Source organism: Oxyura jamaicensis, chromosome 13 (genome assembly GCF_011077185.1).
Source record: "Oxyura jamaicensis isolate SHBP4307 breed ruddy duck chromosome 13, BPBGC_Ojam_1.0, whole genome shotgun sequence".
NCBI lineage: Eukaryota > Metazoa > Chordata > Aves > Anseriformes > Anatidae > Oxyura > Oxyura jamaicensis.
The window spans coordinates 14845240-14861632 of NC_048905.1; the positions used below are offsets into that span (position 1 = coordinate 14845240).

The 16393-nt window shown below is 47.8% G+C and overlaps 2 protein-coding genes across 6 annotated transcripts in view; one reads left to right on the forward strand and one right to left on the reverse strand.

Annotated features, from left to right (window-relative positions):
* Window positions 1–386: 386 nt before the first annotated feature.
* Window positions 387–16393, forward strand: part of FAM13B (family with sequence similarity 13 member B) — a 59188-nt gene continuing 43181 nt past the window's right edge. The window contains exons 1-2 of one of the 5 annotated variants that reach the window (XM_035338402.1): window positions 387–475; window positions 11087–11092. The gene's annotated coding sequence lies outside the window, so the exon portion shown is untranslated. Of the gene's footprint in view, window positions 476–11086; window positions 11093–13965; window positions 14225–14616; window positions 14754–16393 lie in introns of those variants that run through there. The other 4 variants (XM_035338405.1, XM_035338399.1, XM_035338404.1 and 1 more) reach the window with 4 other exon arrangements.
* LOC118173654 (thymosin beta-12-like) lies at window positions 2997–5485 on the reverse strand. The gene is made up of 3 exons (XM_035338423.1): window positions 5352–5485; window positions 4343–4450; window positions 2997–3332 (listed from the first exon to the last, which is right to left on the reverse strand). The coding sequence occupies exons 2-3, from the start codon at window positions 4440–4442 to the stop codon at window positions 3295–3297; spliced, it is 138 nt and encodes a 45-aa protein (XP_035194314.1). The 5' UTR covers window positions 4443–4450; window positions 5352–5485; the 3' UTR covers window positions 2997–3294.

The following is a 16393-nucleotide window of genomic DNA, read 5'->3' on the forward strand; positions in this document are numbered from 1 at the left end:
GTTAGCTGGCTTCCTGAGCAGCTCCTAGCTGAGCTCAAGCTGAAACTCAACAGGTTCAGGGTCTGTCCTCCCTGCCTTCCCCTGTTATCAAACACCTGCCTAACGAGCCTTGTTAAATCAAATAACTTCTGTAGAATAACAACAGGAATACGGATTTCCTCCACTCAGCTGGGGCCGTGCAGAGCAATTAGTGGTGACTCACGGGGGTAAGGGGACAAGGCTGGCTTTATGGCAATGCCAAGAAAGCTTCCATTTGTCTGCATGTAATGATTTCTTCACTGTGACAGGTCAGCACGTAAAGTGTTTTTTCCTTTAGAGGAGCATCTCGTTATGTAAAGCATCCAAACTGCAAAGGGCTGTCACTAATTAGCCCCAAACCTTAAATTTCCCACCTGGAGGTGGTTGAGTTTGCTGGGTGTCCTGGGTCAGGTCCTATCAGTGTGATGGCTGGGAAGTCCTTGTGCTGGAGCTGTTGGTGAGTTTTGGGGCTGTGGGTGTGCTCTGGGCAGTGGGGATTGGCAGTGTTTTGTCCCCCAGAAGGTGCTTCCGAGGTGCTTGGGGCACTCCTGCAGCAGAATGGCTGGAATGATTAAAATTCATTCTCCTGGCCTTGCAGCTTCCTGGTTTGTGCCTTCAGCCTGCCCGGCAGATGGGTGCTGTAATGTTGTTTGGTTAAGGTAACAGAGAGCCAGACCTCGCCCTGGTTTGTGTGGCTTTTAATTCCCGACCCTGAAGGGACTTCAAGGCGCAGCAGAGGGGGATGCTTCTCAGCTTGGGGTCCTGTGGCTACATGCCTTTAACTTTAGGCCTCTTGTAACTGTTAACAGAAGCAGAAACAGCCTCCAAGCCCCCCATAAAGCACTGTGCCCCCTGGGGCACTGGGTGAGCTGTGGGAAGATCTGCCCCTTACCCCGCAGAGTTTTCATGGTGCATAGCTGCCACGTGCTCTGCTGTAACCTGAAGGGTTCTGCAGTCACGCCCAGGGCTGGGGAACTGGGCTGGCATTTTCCTGAGTCCCATAGCCTTTCTGGGGGGCTAAATCCCAGGAATAGAAGTGCTGAGACTTTGGGTTTACTGCGTCAGGTGTCAAGGCAAATAGCTAAACCAGGAGGAGGCTTCAGGGTGGCAGTGAGTGGAGGGGCAGCTGGGACAAACTCGGTGTCTCCGGAGCTTTAGGCTGCTCCAGCCTCTCTCCCCTGTCCTTAGATCCATGCTGCTAATCCTTTGCTTCTATGTGAGGGAGAGAGGAGAATATCGCTATTGTTTTCTTGCTTTGGCCAGACCTTGCTTCTCTTCCTCCTGCTTGAGAGCACGGCCCAGACCTCAGGGCTCCGTGGGGCGCGGGTGCTTCCCACCAGCTCCGCCGCACGGAAGAAGTTTGGGGTGATTTATAACTTATTGTGCCGAGCGAGTTGGCAGATGCTCCGAGCTGGCAGGGAACAAGGGGGATTGTCACGTGGAGCAAAATGCTGTCTCCTGGCACAAAAAAGGGAAAGTCTAGTCTGCGGGCTCGCAGGCTGAGTGCAATCACAGGGCGTGCTGGTTGCCAAAATCATTGCACAGAAAAGTAGCAGCTAATCTGGCTGAATGCTATTAGCTGTGCGAGCTTCCAGGAGGGGCTGTTCTGCTGGTACCAGCTCGGAAGGCTGCCTCCACCAAGGAGCTGCCATCCAAGCAGATAGTTAACTAACATTTAACTGATGAGGAGTGACACAAATCACAGCCGTAGCCCTTTGGATACCGCTGTAGTAATGAAGCTCTAACTGAAAGTACCAGTCCTGCTTGTAACCTGCTTTTCCTTGGTCTCTCGGTCACCTCTGTTTACCTTTTGGTCACCCGTTTTGTGGCCATGCTGCTATTGTTCAGTTATAGTTCTTGCTGTTCACCATCAATGTCAAGTGTCAAACAACTCCTGAGTAAAGGAGAGCTTTCTACCCACCACACCACCACTCGGCTCTGTTCCCTGAAGCCTGTAGGCTTCACACAGCTCTAAGTCCAGAGTAACCCTGCTGAAGCACGCAGAATTATTCCCATTTCCCTGTGCAAGTAGGATCAGACTGCGGCTCCAGTGGCAGCAGTTTGTCTTCCCAGAGTACACGTCTGTTTTTTCTGATATGATTGCAAATCAATTCCAGAGCTGAGGCAATACCATGGAACTGGGAACAGAACTGGGACCAGGTTTGGCTTTGGCTGAGCCCTCCGCAGCCCAGTGGTGATGTTACTGCACCACCAGTGATGAAGACTTTGGGAAATCTTGTTTGCTTCATGGGCTTGTTGCACATGTGTGCTGCCCAAGGTCTCTCTCATCCCAGAAAACTGATGTGATAGCAAGTGTATAAAAACCTAATTTCCTTCCTGCATTCCCATATTGCTTGATATCAGGTGAGCAAAGGGTTGTGCACGCCGTGGTTGTTCCAGGGTTGGTTATGTTTTGTCAGGCTAATGAGGGTGAAAAACTGGTGAGAGGAGGCTGCAGCTGTTCTCCCATCTGGATGCTGACTTGAGTCTTTCCTCAGTCCAGCCACCAATTTGTCATGGAGCGTGTAGAAAGGTCTTGGAGACCTCTAAAACCTGCTGTCGGATAGGACTGAAACAGGCCAACAGCTTCCCAGCTTATCCATGCCTCTTACCAAGGTGGGTTTAAAAGGTTAGGAGCTAACATTATGAAAACTGCCCTTTTTTGGAGACGTGGGGAAAGGGTATGAAGGCTGCAGCAGGGGTGCAGAGCCATCCTGGGAGTGATAGGGAGCAGCTTGGGGCTGCACTGGCTCCCCCCATGGGACTGTGCAGCCCCCAGAGGGCTTCCCATGTGTTCCCAGCTTTGGCACACTCCCCGTGGAGGGATGATGTGGGCAGGTAAAGGCAGACCTTGTCTTACCATCGGCTCAGCCTTCCCCCTGTGCAGGCAGAGGGGTGCTGGTGTCCCCCTGGCTCAGGTGTATGTCTGCTGTAGGAGTTGCAGAGTAAACCCTGTTTCTGCGAGTCTCAAACACAGCTGGTCAGAAGAAACCTGTTTATTGTGAGGTTTAGGAAAACATTTTTTATGCAGATATTTTTTTGGCAAGTAACGGGGGTGGTACAGAACTTTGAATTACGGTTTTAAGAACACAAACACAAAGTATCTTGTCCAACAAATACAAAACAGACTTTGCAGGGAACATGAAAGGAGTGAGTGTTTGCTAAATGAAATGGACAACAAGCATGGAGGGGGGTGGAGGGGAGGGGGGACAAAACAAAACAGCTCAGCTCAGAAACCCCACTGAAGAAGCAGCAGTCGCATCATCCATTTGATGCTCAGGATGCGCTTTCACTTTGCTTTTCTTGTTCGATAGCTGCCAGAAAAACACAGGAAACAAAACCATCATCAATAACTGCTGCAAGGACTCTGCACAACGCAGGTTCCTGTGGTCATTCTTCAAGCTGGGGGCGTCAAGTTCCCACTGGCTTTTCTTGGGCACCCAAAAATGCCAACCTGTTCTTGTCTGTAAAGCTACTGAGGGCAGTTCATGATGTGCATCCTCCTCAAGACACTCCTCTTGAGTGTCGGCAGGGATAACAAATTGGGAAAACCAGGTTTCTTATGTGGGGGAATGGTGTATTTCCATGGTTGCCTACTCCTACACCCCAAGTAAAAGCCACCCACTAGAACAGAGGAGCCCTGGGCTCCCTTCCTGGTTAACGGGGCTCTTCTGAAGGAAACCACTTGCAGAGGGGTTTCAGAGCAGGGCGGTGCCACCTACACACCCAAAGCTGAATGTGAACTGCACCCATGTCCGGCTCCTGTGTGCAGCATGGGCATGGGGGAAGACCCTGCATGAGAAAAGCCCAGGGTGCAGCCCTTTGCTAAGGAAGATTCCCTGTTTGGTGAGGACAATGATGGGTTTCTCTTGCTGTTTTATTCCTGGAGAAGGTGCCTGGAGCTCTCCTGGCCAGGGGAAGCAGCTCCTCTGCCTGATAGTGTGTTCAACCAGAGCCCGGGGACACTGCCTCCCCTGCAGGGTGCAGGCAAGGCTCCCTGAGCATCCCTACTCTGGAGAGGTGGGTGGTGTGCTAGCTGCAGACAGCTCTTCCTCGTACATGCAACCAGTGGGGAAACTGCCCTTGCTTTTAGCAGAAGCAGGATCAGTCCTATCAGATTATTTTCAGACAAAATATACAACTGGTCACAGCTACTTGTATCTGTGGAAGCCCAACATCCAGTGTAGGTCTTACTCATCCCTGACTTTAACTGGGTGTAATATTTGAGGCAGTAATGCTACGATTAGTATTCATTTTGCATATTAGCTGCAATACAGATCGCGTTCTCGCTGCTCTCAGTTCAAACAGCATCATAAGCACTTACTTTCTTTAGTGGGCAATGGATTTTTCTCTCTGGTTTCTGTCTTCTTCAGCTTGGTCTTGTCAAATGTTTCAATTTCTGCAAAATCTGGTTTGTCGGACATGATGGGTCCTGACAAAGAAAGGAAAAACACACCCGTGGCTTCATTAGCTAGTGCTGTGATATCAGCCATCTGCAAAGCAATTTCTGCTGTAAAAATGAAGACACCATAAAAATGTTTATTCAAAAACCAACACAAATCTAACTCCTCAATCTGGGACCTCTCCCCAAGGCTTGGCACTCGCAAAGCAAAAGAGAAAAAGCATTAACAGATTTTTTTATCTAGATATCTCAGAATAAATCACTAAAAATCATAATTTGAACATGGAAAAAAGACAGAATAGAGAAAAGCCGGTACGTTCACTAACAAGGAACTGGGGTGCCTCCTGACCTGAAACACTGCTGTAAGGAATGCTGCTACCCAGAAAGTCCGCAATAAGCCGTGAATCCAACATGCACAAAGAGTTTCAATAATGGTTTTGTTTTAATTAATAGGCTTTTTCGTTAATTCTGAGTGCGCTGCCCTAAGTACGTCCCCACACTGGTAGGTGGATTAGCTGCTGTGTGCACTTGTGCTTAACAATGGGAGGACTGCTTCGCAGGGTCCTTTGTTTGCTCCCACACTCAATATCCGAGTCGCACGCTCCGTGGCTCTGATTACACCCTGTTCTAACAGAAATCCACGAAACACGACAGCATTAAACACCTCACCTGTCAAAGCGCCCCTAATCTAGTTCCTGTTTCTAACAGCAATTCAAGCTAAAATTCGTTTTGTGTGTTATTCCACTGCTCTCAGCGGAGTTCCCGTCAAGGCTCGATTTGGCCTGCAGACTGCCGACAGAAATATATTTTTTCCTTCCTTAAGACAACCTGATTTCATTGCTATCTGCCCTGAGACAACAGAAGTAAATATTCACAGGAAAAGAAAGAAGAAAAAAAAAAAAGGAAAGCTACTAAAACCACATGGCATTACCGTCTGGCTGCTTTCTCCTCAGCTGCTTGGTGCCCGTCTGAGGCAGTGTGAGTTTAAAAAGGTCACGTTAATCCCTCCTCTCCTCCCCACCCCCCGCTCCCATCGCTATTAATATTGATTAGTTCAGTGCTGGGATTGCTCAGCATTTAGGAAGGGACAGATTGCTGCTGCAGAAAGTGAGGGAGGGAGATGGAAAAACTGACATGGAAAACTGCCAAAATACATCTTGATTTTTTTTTTTTTCCCTCCTCCTTCACCAAGACAATAATATTTGAATTTCCCTTCCTGCCCTTATTTTGTAATGCTGAAGCTCGGAGTTTGTTTGAGGTTTGGAGTTCACCTAAGGGCTGCAGGATTTGTTTGTGGGTAGTTTTTTAGAGGAATCTGGGGGAATATCATACAGCTGCCTGGCGGGTGGGAGCCCCTGCTCCTGGTTGAAGGGACTCCACGCACATCCGTGGTGGCATTGCTGCAGTCCGGGCCCAAATCTAGAGATAAGCTGGTGGCCAGGAATGTGTCCTGAAAGGAACAACAAAGAATCTTCCATCTTTCAGAATCCCACCAGGTTTTGGTAGCTACAAAACCACCTGGTGGTGCCTCCCTCTGTGAGGGAGTCGCCGCTGGATGGCCTTCCTGCCTCGGCTCTGCGAGGAGCTGGATCGCAGGTCCTGCTGGTGGAGGGAGAGCACGCTGTAGGTGCCCAGCAATGTAATTTCAGAAAAGCCTTTACAGTGGCTCGGAGCCCTTGTGTGTGTCTTGTATTGGGTAGGGAACTGGATGGAGACAAGATTGTGTGGCGTGTGGACGTGTGTAGCTGCCTCCCAGAGCTGCTGCTCTTCAGGGCCGTGGCCATCTCTGTGGCTTTGGCTGTGCTTCCTGGTCTGCAGTACGAAACTATTTGGGGAATCGCTTTTTTCAAGGCACTCAGGTTTGAGAGGGAAGGGCTGTGTGCATCCTCCCAGGTGCTGGTGTGGGTTTCCACTTGTACAGCTTCAGATGTCTCCATCTGAATCACTTGTCTGGACTCCATGATATCAACAGCAAGAAGCAGAGCCCTCTGTGGTGCCAGGCCCCTGATCCCTTTCCCATCCTCGTGTTTGCACACTCTGTGCAGCACAGGCAGGTACCGCGTGGAAGGTTTTGTGTGGAGATTGCCCTGACGGTGCTGGACACTGCGTTGAGATGAGGCTGGCCACAGGAGGGAAGGTGGGTAGGTGATGTTTTCCCTCTTACTTTCTCTGAGAACCGGGCTGTTCTTGCTAATCCTAGCAGTCAGGCAGTTATTTGACACAAAGTTTAATGGCAGCGTTTCAGAGGCCCTTCCTTCAGCAAGTGGAAAGCAGCAGTTACCTGGATGTGGGGTGATGGTGGGAGCAATGAACCACAGCATCTGGGGAGCATGGAGACAGCTGAGTGGTCTAGCTTGTAACAGTGAGAGAAACCAGCAAGCCAACAGAGCAGGCAAGGCAGGAGTGCCACAGGATCTCTACAGAAGCTGTACACATCAAGTGCGCAAAGCTGTGTTGGTAGTCATGTCTGAAAAGCTGCCTCAGATGCCATGGAAATTACATTTTATTCCAACCTCCTGCCAAAGGATGAAGGTTGAGTCAATCCTGCCAGGACTGACACCTCTGGTGGCAGTGAGTCACCGGCCGCTCGCGGCACACCACCGGGTGTCTGTCTGTCAGACACCCACAGAGAAACGGGGGAAAACAAACGCCGGCTACCACGCTGCCGTAATAGGTGAGGAAAAAAGGTTTAAAGGGAGCTCAGGTGAAAAGGAAAATTCAGAGGGGAGTCTGAAGAGGGAGGCCAGGAGCCTGCTGCTGCCGCTTGGCTTTTCTCTGGGCCACCGTCCCGTGGAAGCAGCGAGCCCAGCATCCGTGGGGCTGGGCTGTGGGGACTTGTGGGGCTTCAGCCCGCACAATTTGGGGATCCTGCCCTCACCTCTGGCACAAGAGGGGCTGTGGAAATGTCGAGTTGCGTGAAGTAATTACAAGGAGAGAGGTTTCTTTCTCTCAGGTGCAACACTGGGAATGAGATTGCGCCCGTTTCTGTGTGGAACCGAGGAGGGACAAAGCACCCAAACGCGAGCAGCCGCTGAGAGGAACAGACGCTCGAGCAGATCAGAGCCTGTAGCTGAGCCAATAAGCTGACACAACTGATTTTATAATCACGTTAGTGCTGTCTCGAAATAACACACCCACTCAAATGTAACAGTGATTTCGTTTTCAAAATGTTGTGGTATTTTTGGTGCTAAAGGTAGGAGATTAATTTTCTGAGGTCAAAGGCGCTGGGCTGGGTTCTGTAAGCACCCTAATTCCTTTCAATTCCAGTGAGAATTGAGCACCTTCCAGAAAGGTGGCAGGATTGGGCGTGCTGTGAGCCAGCCTTAGAAGGTTTCCCGTCCTTAGGGGAAGAGAAAAAAGCCTACAGCTCTACTGAAAGGATTTTCTTAGTTCTCTTTGTGCTGTTTGTTCCATCTCGCTGCCAAAAAAAATATCCATGTTTGGGAACGGAGACAGGTTCCCAGGCTAAGAGACAATGAATCCTGCGGGTGTAAGGAAGGCAATGATCTCTCTTTGGCAGGGTGTCTGTTGTAACACTGCGCTGCTAGTGTGTAAACACTTGGTTCTTGTCCTCTAGTGTGTGTTTTATCACTACGTGAGGTGTTGCATTTTCCTTCTCTAGGCCATTGAGCCTTGAGGGTGGGTGCATACAGCGGAGAGGAGAGGCTGGATGTAGACAGTCCTGCTGCTCTGGCTATTTTTTCCAGCCCTACGTTTCCCATATAGCTTTGGAGTTGGTCTATACTAGGAGTCCCAATACAAAAAAAAAAAAAAAAAGAAAACATAAGCTAGTGGGAGTGGAAATTTCCTCTCTCCCTTTTTTTTTGGTCTTATAAAACTCAGTATGGGGGTGAATTTTTAAAAGTTTAGCCAGATGGAGATTCGTGCAACAGAGCTTTCTCAAGGACTGACCCAAAACTTTATCTTCCAGCACAAAGCACTTGGCTTTGGTCTTGCCTTCTCTAGCAAAGTGCAGTGACATATGTGTGCATTATTAAAGAAAAAAAAATAACACACAATGACCATGTGCATGCTTCTCTCCCAAAGAAAGGGTGGGGAAAGCAGCACGTGATGTATTAGTCATATCAGTTAGCATGCTACGGAGCACATGATGCTTTGTGATGAACGCTGCTCGAGAAATGCTAGTTTAGCATGACTTCCACCCTTTACTTACTACCCTTTTTTAATTTTTTTTTAATTATTATTTTTTAATATATATATCTCCTTTCTGTGCCTGGACACTAGTAACAGCATCTCTTGCTAGCAGAGGGAAAGAGTAAGAGGGGTTTTGGGTGAACGTTGGGAGTGTGCTCAAAGGTGGCTCTTCTCAGTGCAGCTGTGTGCTCTGGAATTAAACAATCCCCTGTTGAATTTCTCACTCTTTTTACCTGGAAAAATAAAAGAAAATCACCATTCTGTAAGAGGATCAGATTGCAGCACCTAGCTGGAGTAGCAAATAGATAACCAAAGTAATCAAAGATGATCAAAGATAAGGTAATACAATCCAGACGTCTACTAATACAGTATTTAGATTTTTATTTTTGTCCAGAGGAAAAAGGACAACAGGTGAATCTGTCATTGCAATCCGCATTGTGCTCTGCTCTGTGTGAAATACGGAGGCGTGGTGTCCTTGGCTCCAGGGACACAGAGCTGTGGACGTAGCTTTGAGGGATGCCTAACCACCAGTGTTGCAAAATCATTCCAGTTTCAATAGCCTGGGACCTCCTAGCAGCTTAAGTATGCTTTTTGTTTTGGGGAAAAGAAGATAAACCCTGCAGTTTTTCAATGTCTAAGCAAACAAGGCTACTGAAGCAGAGGAGCAGAGAGACTAGACAGCTTTTCTAGCTGATCTGTGAGCAATTTCCAGAATAAAAACTTGTATTTCTACTAAGGGATTCATACACAGTCTTTTCCAAAAATAATTTTCCAACTTTATGTTTGTAAGCCAAATTTATAGATGTCACAGGCTGTGTACAAGGTAAAGAATTACTGAAGAAAGTGGTAGTAAGTTCCACGCTTGTTATCTGTTGCCTGTTTGAAAGAAAGCAGTGATATACTATATTAAGCAGTTTTTCTTCTCTAAGATGTGAAGGAAAAAGATCGGATGATTTCCTCCTTGCAGCATCTGAGGTAAATAGCTAGCTATCTTTTCAGAATTTGCCCAAATTGGATAATTTTCAATGACTTTGTGGCTTGTTTCTTGCAAATATATACAAAGAACAGAAATCAGCTGCAGTCTTTTTAAGGCCCTGCCTTCACAAAAGGGTTAACTCGAGCTCTGTACACTCAAATCGACTCCTCTGGAGTTACTATACTTTGAGCGTGAGTGACCACACCATGAAATAACATCGGAGCAGCAGAGACCGATTGTGTTGGCAGCAGACAAATTGTGCTAACTTGAACTGTAGCCTTTCCACAACTCAAGGAAAAAGCACCACGGCAGTTCAATTCTAGATCCTTGTAAGTTCAAAGAATGGAAATCTGAAGTGAACTGGGACATTTGATCCTTAATTCAAGTCAACTTTTCTGTGGAAACCACTTTTAGGGCATGAATTTATCTGTCTACTGCCCAAATTGGTGAATGCAGAGAAAAGCAAATAGGAAGTGAAAAATGAAAGCGAGCGATACTGTAATTTTTGCTTGTCTGATGCATACATTGAATGATTTTTTTCCCTTTGGATGAATACAAGCTTGCATAAAATTCAAATAGCTCAGCTGTCTACAGATTGGGGGGCGGGGGGGAGAGAGTGTGGGAAGGAGAACAGAAGGAAGGAAATGGAACTGAGAAGATTGAATTAACCTTTCGATGTCTTGAATTTCAAGAAGGGAGGAATTATCTCCTGCTAAGTCTGCAACCATGCAATTAAAATCTGAACAACTCTCAAAAATCACATTTGCCCCATATTCCTAGATCTCTACTTTAAAGACAGATCTTACAAACCCAAGGAAAAAATCTTATGCTGCAATCACAAAACTCTGGTAGAAAACCAAGTAAAAATATCTGACATTTACATAGAATATGTGCCTTTGATGTTGAATTCAGCTTAAAAAAAAAATCCTTACATATGTGTCTTGTAATGGCAGACAGTCTTTGAAAAGATGAATGTATTTCTCTGTGCTGGAGTTTCTGTTTCCAGAAAATAGATTCTTTCACTTGTTTGCTTGAGTTCTGTGCAGCTTCATTTGTTAATGCAGGGCAAAGCTTTTTTTTTAAAAAAAAATATGGATTCTTCTCTTTTGGACACCATGAGATGAAAGAACTGGATACGTGCTGCTTTGACAGCCTCCATGGATAGTTTTGGGTGTCCAGCACTCATCAGTGTCTTATGCTGGGCATCCTGGAACAACATGTTTGTTAGAAAATTTGAAAATGCTGGAAAAGAGGAACAAAGTAAAAACTACTTTTGGGGACACATCTCTGTTTCTGGAAGGAATACACAGTAAAAGAAAGCATTTTGCACAGCAACCAGCTGGAAAGCATTGCTGTTTGCTAATTCTTTATTTTTAAAAGGGCTCATGTTTATCAATATTTTACAAGGCATCGACAGGATCCATTTAAGACAAGAAGTTCCAGGACAGTATATCAAGTAATTTGTTTGTAGATGGACAACTGAAACCAAAAGCAAGTAGTTTGCTGACACAGGGATAACTTGTCCCAAGTACAAGCTGTTGGTACATAATACAGAGATACTATGGCAGATGATGTCTTGTTGTGGTATGCATCGGATTTCTGTGCCCTTCTGGTAAGATAAAACCCAATACGAAGGCAAGGAATTGCATGGCAGTGCAATCGAACTTCCAAGGATGAAATGGCATTGCAAGATTTATTTAAGTTCTTGCGTATTTATAGTTCAGCTTGTACTAAGTCTTGAACAACAGTGAGCATGGTTGGGGTAAGGCTATTTTTCTTTCTTTTGCTCCTACTTCTGATGAGGAGTAATTCAAGGCTGTTGCTGGAACTAGACTCAACGGGAAGGTAAAGTTTTCAGAGGGTGTTTATTCCGAAGTCACACTAGGTCAGGACTGAAATCACAGACACACGAATGAAAAATGTTCCAGTTCTTCTGTGACACATACCGGTAATAATGACTTCTGCACACGAACATTCTTCCTGAAAACAAGGGAATTGTACAAGCATAATTTCAGATCGACTGAATTACTTTGTGGATGTCTACCAGCAGAATCTCTGCAAAACTTTTAGGCTGAATAACTTGGGGGCTCATGAGATAACGCACTGAGCTACAGAAATGGCTCCCTCTTTGCGGTGCGGCTGCATGCATGGATTTACTGAAGAGGCTGGGATGGCACAGCACTCTTGCTTTTTGGTCCAAGGAGTCAGATGCTGACCAGATGCAGCTGCCAAGCTCCTGGAGCTGTGCAGCAGCTGGGGAATAGGTCCTTCTCCTCATGTGAAGCCCCACGCTGCAGCCTTACCACTGACTCCATGCAAGGTGGTGCATTGTCGTATGTCCTGATGAGCAGGTGACAGTCCTCTGCCTCGCTGTGGGACGGCAGTCATGCACCTGCACAACCCCTGCTCACGCTGGGGCTGCTCTGCACAGGCCAGAGGGTTTGGGGTGGGTAGGCGAGCCTGTGCAAGCTGCACGCTGCCACGTCAAGACTGCTTAAAGTGGGTTGGGTGTTGTAAATTGTGCTGCAGTCTGTGTATCCTGTAAGCAAGGGAATTACAAAACACTACCATAAATTATGAGATGTGCGCTGAGATAGCAGAAAATGAATGGTGATGGTTTCCACATTGCTCCATGGTAATTTTTAACTGTGGTTTGTGAAGCTGACGCTTTCAATAGCTGTGTGTTGGGGGGGTAGCCATGCGGCCACTCACCAAGTTGCCGCTTCCCTCCCCTCTATTTTTACGGACTTAGAAAAAGTGGCTAAAGCATCAGGACTGCCAGGTTCTCCTCAAACTTTCAGAAAAAGAGGAAGCGAGAACGCAAAATGAGCAGAAAAGTCTAAAATGGCAGCCTGGGACTGCATATGCCTGCCCCCTGCAAGGAACACTGGAAATGCTTGAAAGGAGGTAGGATAAGCTGGCACGAATTGGCGTACTCGGAGCCAGTCCAGAGGAGGGATATTGTCTTGGACTGAAAACCACTGAACAGGTGCTGAGCAATGCCTGCCTACCTGCCTGCCTCTGCTGTCTGTCTCTTCGCTCTGCGTGTGTTTTCTGTGTCAGATTTCTTTCAGTTTTATTCCTGTCAACTGGCCAACGTATCTGCTGAAGAGCCAGCTGGAGTCCGCTCTCTCCCATGTTTCATCAACAAAATTGCCAGCTTGTTCTGATTCAGTATCTTTATTGTTGTTGATGAGGCTAAATGAATCAGAAAGAACACAGCTATGTATACAAAATACAAATTCGGAAACCTCATCCTGATGTGAGGAAATGTTATTAGCTGTTCAAGTGGAGAAATCTGCTGTGGAAGCAGACTGTCAGAAAGCACAGACCTCCTGAGGGTCGTTTCCCGTGACCCTGCGCGTTTTATTGTGTTCGTATGGCATCTTCTAATGGCAACAAGTCTTCTGGAGGAAAAATATTGTTCAAACCTGATTAAAAATAGGCTAATTTCCTGTGGGGTTGTGACTCCCCTTCTTCAGCTTGTAAATGTAAAACCTGCTAATGAGCCTTATAAATGTATCTCCAGATGAAATTCAGAATCCATTTAGTAAAACCTGAAACAAAACCCTCCCAGCTATTGGCACTGTGGAAGCTTCAACTAATCCTATCTTACCTCTATGCTTTTCTCCTTTCATATATCCATTGTAAGTTTTCCACGGGTAAGGAAAAAAAAAAGCCTTTCCTATTCCTATGAGGATTTTTACTAACTAAACCTGAATTTCCGTAAATGCTTTATTCAACCCGCTACCTCTGGCTGCTGGCACTGCATGACAGAAAATCCCGCTGTAGTTTTGGCGGGGTGCGTGGGGACACTTCTGGCCCAAGGGTGCCACTCCTCACAGACCGGTGCTAACTTAGTTTAAGGCTGCTCAATCTTTTATTTCAGAACGTGACATCTCCTTGGTTTAATGGTGCTAAATGTTGTATTTCAGAATGCGATAGCTCCTTAGTTTAAGGGTGTAAATCTTTTATTTCAGAATGTGATAGCTCTGTGGTGTGAGGGTGCTGGATCTTGTATTTCAGGACCAGATGGCTCCGTGGTGTGAGGGTGCTGGATCTTGTATTTCCCAACACCCAGCTCTTCGTCCCAGGGGGACGGTTGGAGCGGTTGCTCCTGAGGCCTTCACGCCGGACGCTTACTGAAACCCACTGGGGTGGCTGCGGGAGGTGAAGCAATGGCAGAGGAGCCCGCGGTCACCCCACGCATGTCACCGTGAGGGGAGGCCGCCTTAGGGCACCGCGAAGCCCCAGCCCCGGCTCCTCCCGAGCCGCCCCCTCAGCGGGACCGCTCCCCCCCCAGCGCCCCCCCCCCCGCCTCCATCTCCCCCTCCCCTCCCCGCCATTCCCCTGCCCACGTGACCCGGAGGGAGGGAGGGAGGGGGGCGCGCTGCACCTGTCAGTCAGCGCGTCACTTCCGCCCGGTGCCGCCGCTACCGTTGGGGACCCCCCGCTGGCGGAGGCGCGCGAGGCAGCCGAGCGGGACGGGCGGGCAGGGGGCGGCCGGGTGGCCACACGCGTACACACACGGCCGGCTCGGCTGCGGACGGCGGCGGCTGGACGACGACGACGAGGAGGAGGAGGCTGAGGAGAAGGCCTGCGAGGAGGAGAGCGGGGCGGCGAGGAGGAGAGCGGCGGGGCGGCGAGAGGCGAGGCCCGCGCCGGGCCCCGGGGTAGGCGGTGGCGGCTGAGGGCCCTGAGGCGCTCTGAGGGGCGTTGGGGGGGGGGGGCGCATGCGCGGTTCGCGGGAGGGGCCGGGGGGAGCCGCCCGGGAGGGGCCGCGGCCCCTGACAGCTCCCGCAGGGGGCTCCGTGGTCGCAGCCCCCGGGGCTCCCCGCCGCTGACAGCCCGGCCCCGCCGCTCCCTGCCCCTGGAGCTGCTCCTTGCCGTCTAAAGGCAGCGCTGGCTGCGGCCCCGCCGTTTCCAGCCCCGCACCGAGCGGCTGTGCAGCCCAAGGAATGAGCCCCAGTGGTTTGCCATTGTTCCGGGGAGCTTCACGGGGTTTGGGCGCCTCTGCGTAAATGGTTCTTGAGGCTGCCGTGACGGGAGGTGCTGCAGGGTGAAGGGATTTGTGCCAGGTTTGGGAAAAAAACGCTGCATCTTCAGCTTCCAACGCAGATCTGCCTCGCTTTCGAGTTCTTGGCCTGGCTGCCTTGTTAAATTCTTACAAGGAACTGCTGTCAGGCACAAGGCGGAGAAAAGGTAAAGCATGAAGGAAGTAAATCTCCTGATCATTCTTTTCTGGCCTTGCCTGTTCAAAAGCAACAACGAAAAAGAAAGTGAATATATCAAAACGTTCACTTTTTTTTTTTTTTTTTTTGGCTTGTATTCCTGAGCGCCATCAAGGTTGCAATAGTTAGTGTGCGATTTTGGAATAAATTCGCAAGCTGGATTAGCATTTAGGTTAGAAGTTACTCAGTTTTCTGTGCAATGTAATCTGCTCGCATAAAAAAGGAAAGAAGAAGCCAGTCTGGCCTGCATTGCAACAAATTCAGCTGTCGTTAGCCCTCCTCTGTTTTGTATCCTGTTTTATTTTTACTGCTCATTACAAGTAATTTGCTTTGTGTGTTCTTTTTTGCATAGATTTGAAGCCATTTCAGCATGTCTCTTTTTTATCAGCTTTCTGTTTCGTACACTGTCCAGCACCATAGGGGTCCCTTCCTTGTCCTTACAGCATTACAGTATTGAAATTAAATGTCTCATTGTTTTGAAAGCCTTTTTCTGGAAACTTACGTATTATTTTAGGAAGATCAGTCAAGTAGAGTGTTTCATGGTACATTCAGAGATGTTGCCTTGGAAGGAGCTCCTGATAACTTCTAATGCTGGCAGATTCTGGCACGATATACTGAAACATCTGAGCTTGGCCAAGGGTAGTTTTGGTCTGCACAGTCTTAAACAGTTGGGGCTCTTGCTGTACGCACTGGTGGTAGCGTTGGAGGACCTCCCAACAGCCCATTAAAATGCTTGATTTAATATTTGTCTTGTACAGCTCATACCATGAGACTTGTGCGTGCAGTAAAGCTTGTCTTTTTAATGTACATAACAGCATGTTTGCAGAAGCAGGTGAGGCTGAAGAAAAGTTCCATGCATTTTGAACAAGCATGAGTAAGTTCTGTGAAAGCCCCTGCTTTCTGTGTGTGGAGGGTTTTGTTTTGGTTTGGTTTTGTGAGATTTCCTTCTCGAGTACTCAACCTTTTGATCTCCGGTCAAATGTTCATAACTCAGCAGCGATGCCCTTGTTTAAGGCTCATTAGAAAGCGAGCAAAAGCTGCCAAGTCCGAGGTGGTGGTTCTAGTTCCAGTTTTTTTCTTCTCTAAAAGAAGCAGCAACTCAAAGAGGAAGTGAGGTTGGTCAGAGAATGCCTTTCAGTTGCCCTTAAATTCTGTGCATAACGCCAGATTGTCTTTGCTGCTGTGTTAGCACACAACAAAAATTCAGTAGCCATTGGAGGGAGAGTGAATTGGCTTCTTGCAAGGCAATTCCGCATTTGGATCTGTAAGGATGAAAGAGGTAAATCTTTTTAACTTCGGGTCTTGTGTTGTAGACCCAGTTACGTATTTACTAATCATTTGAGATATGAGGACCCTTACTTAACAGAAAAATCTGAGCAAAAAATAGAATATTGAAGGAAGCATTAAATCCTTGAAGAATGTGAGGCTCGTTGCTTGTAATGCAGTTTGTAATGTGACTGATGCAGCCTCTCTGCTGAATATCTGGTGTATGTCTCATGTCAAAGTTAGATTTGGGCAGAGAATAAAAGGTTTTTGCATTGCTCCCTAGAAAGTTAGTAAAATTGGGCAAATAATTTCTGAGTCTCTTGCTGACTGTGTTGTTTTGCTGTA

Bases quoted from the DNA above. Each gene is read 5' to 3' on its own strand.
- LOC118173654 (XM_035338423.1), bottom strand. From the start codon at position 4,442: ATGTCCGACAAACCAGATTTTGCAGAAATTGAAACATTTGACAAGACC. The intron at 3,333-4,342 runs GTAAGTGCTTAT...TTTTTCTGGCAG, and splicing joins TCCATTGCCCACTAAAGAAA to CTATCGAACAAGAAAAGCAA.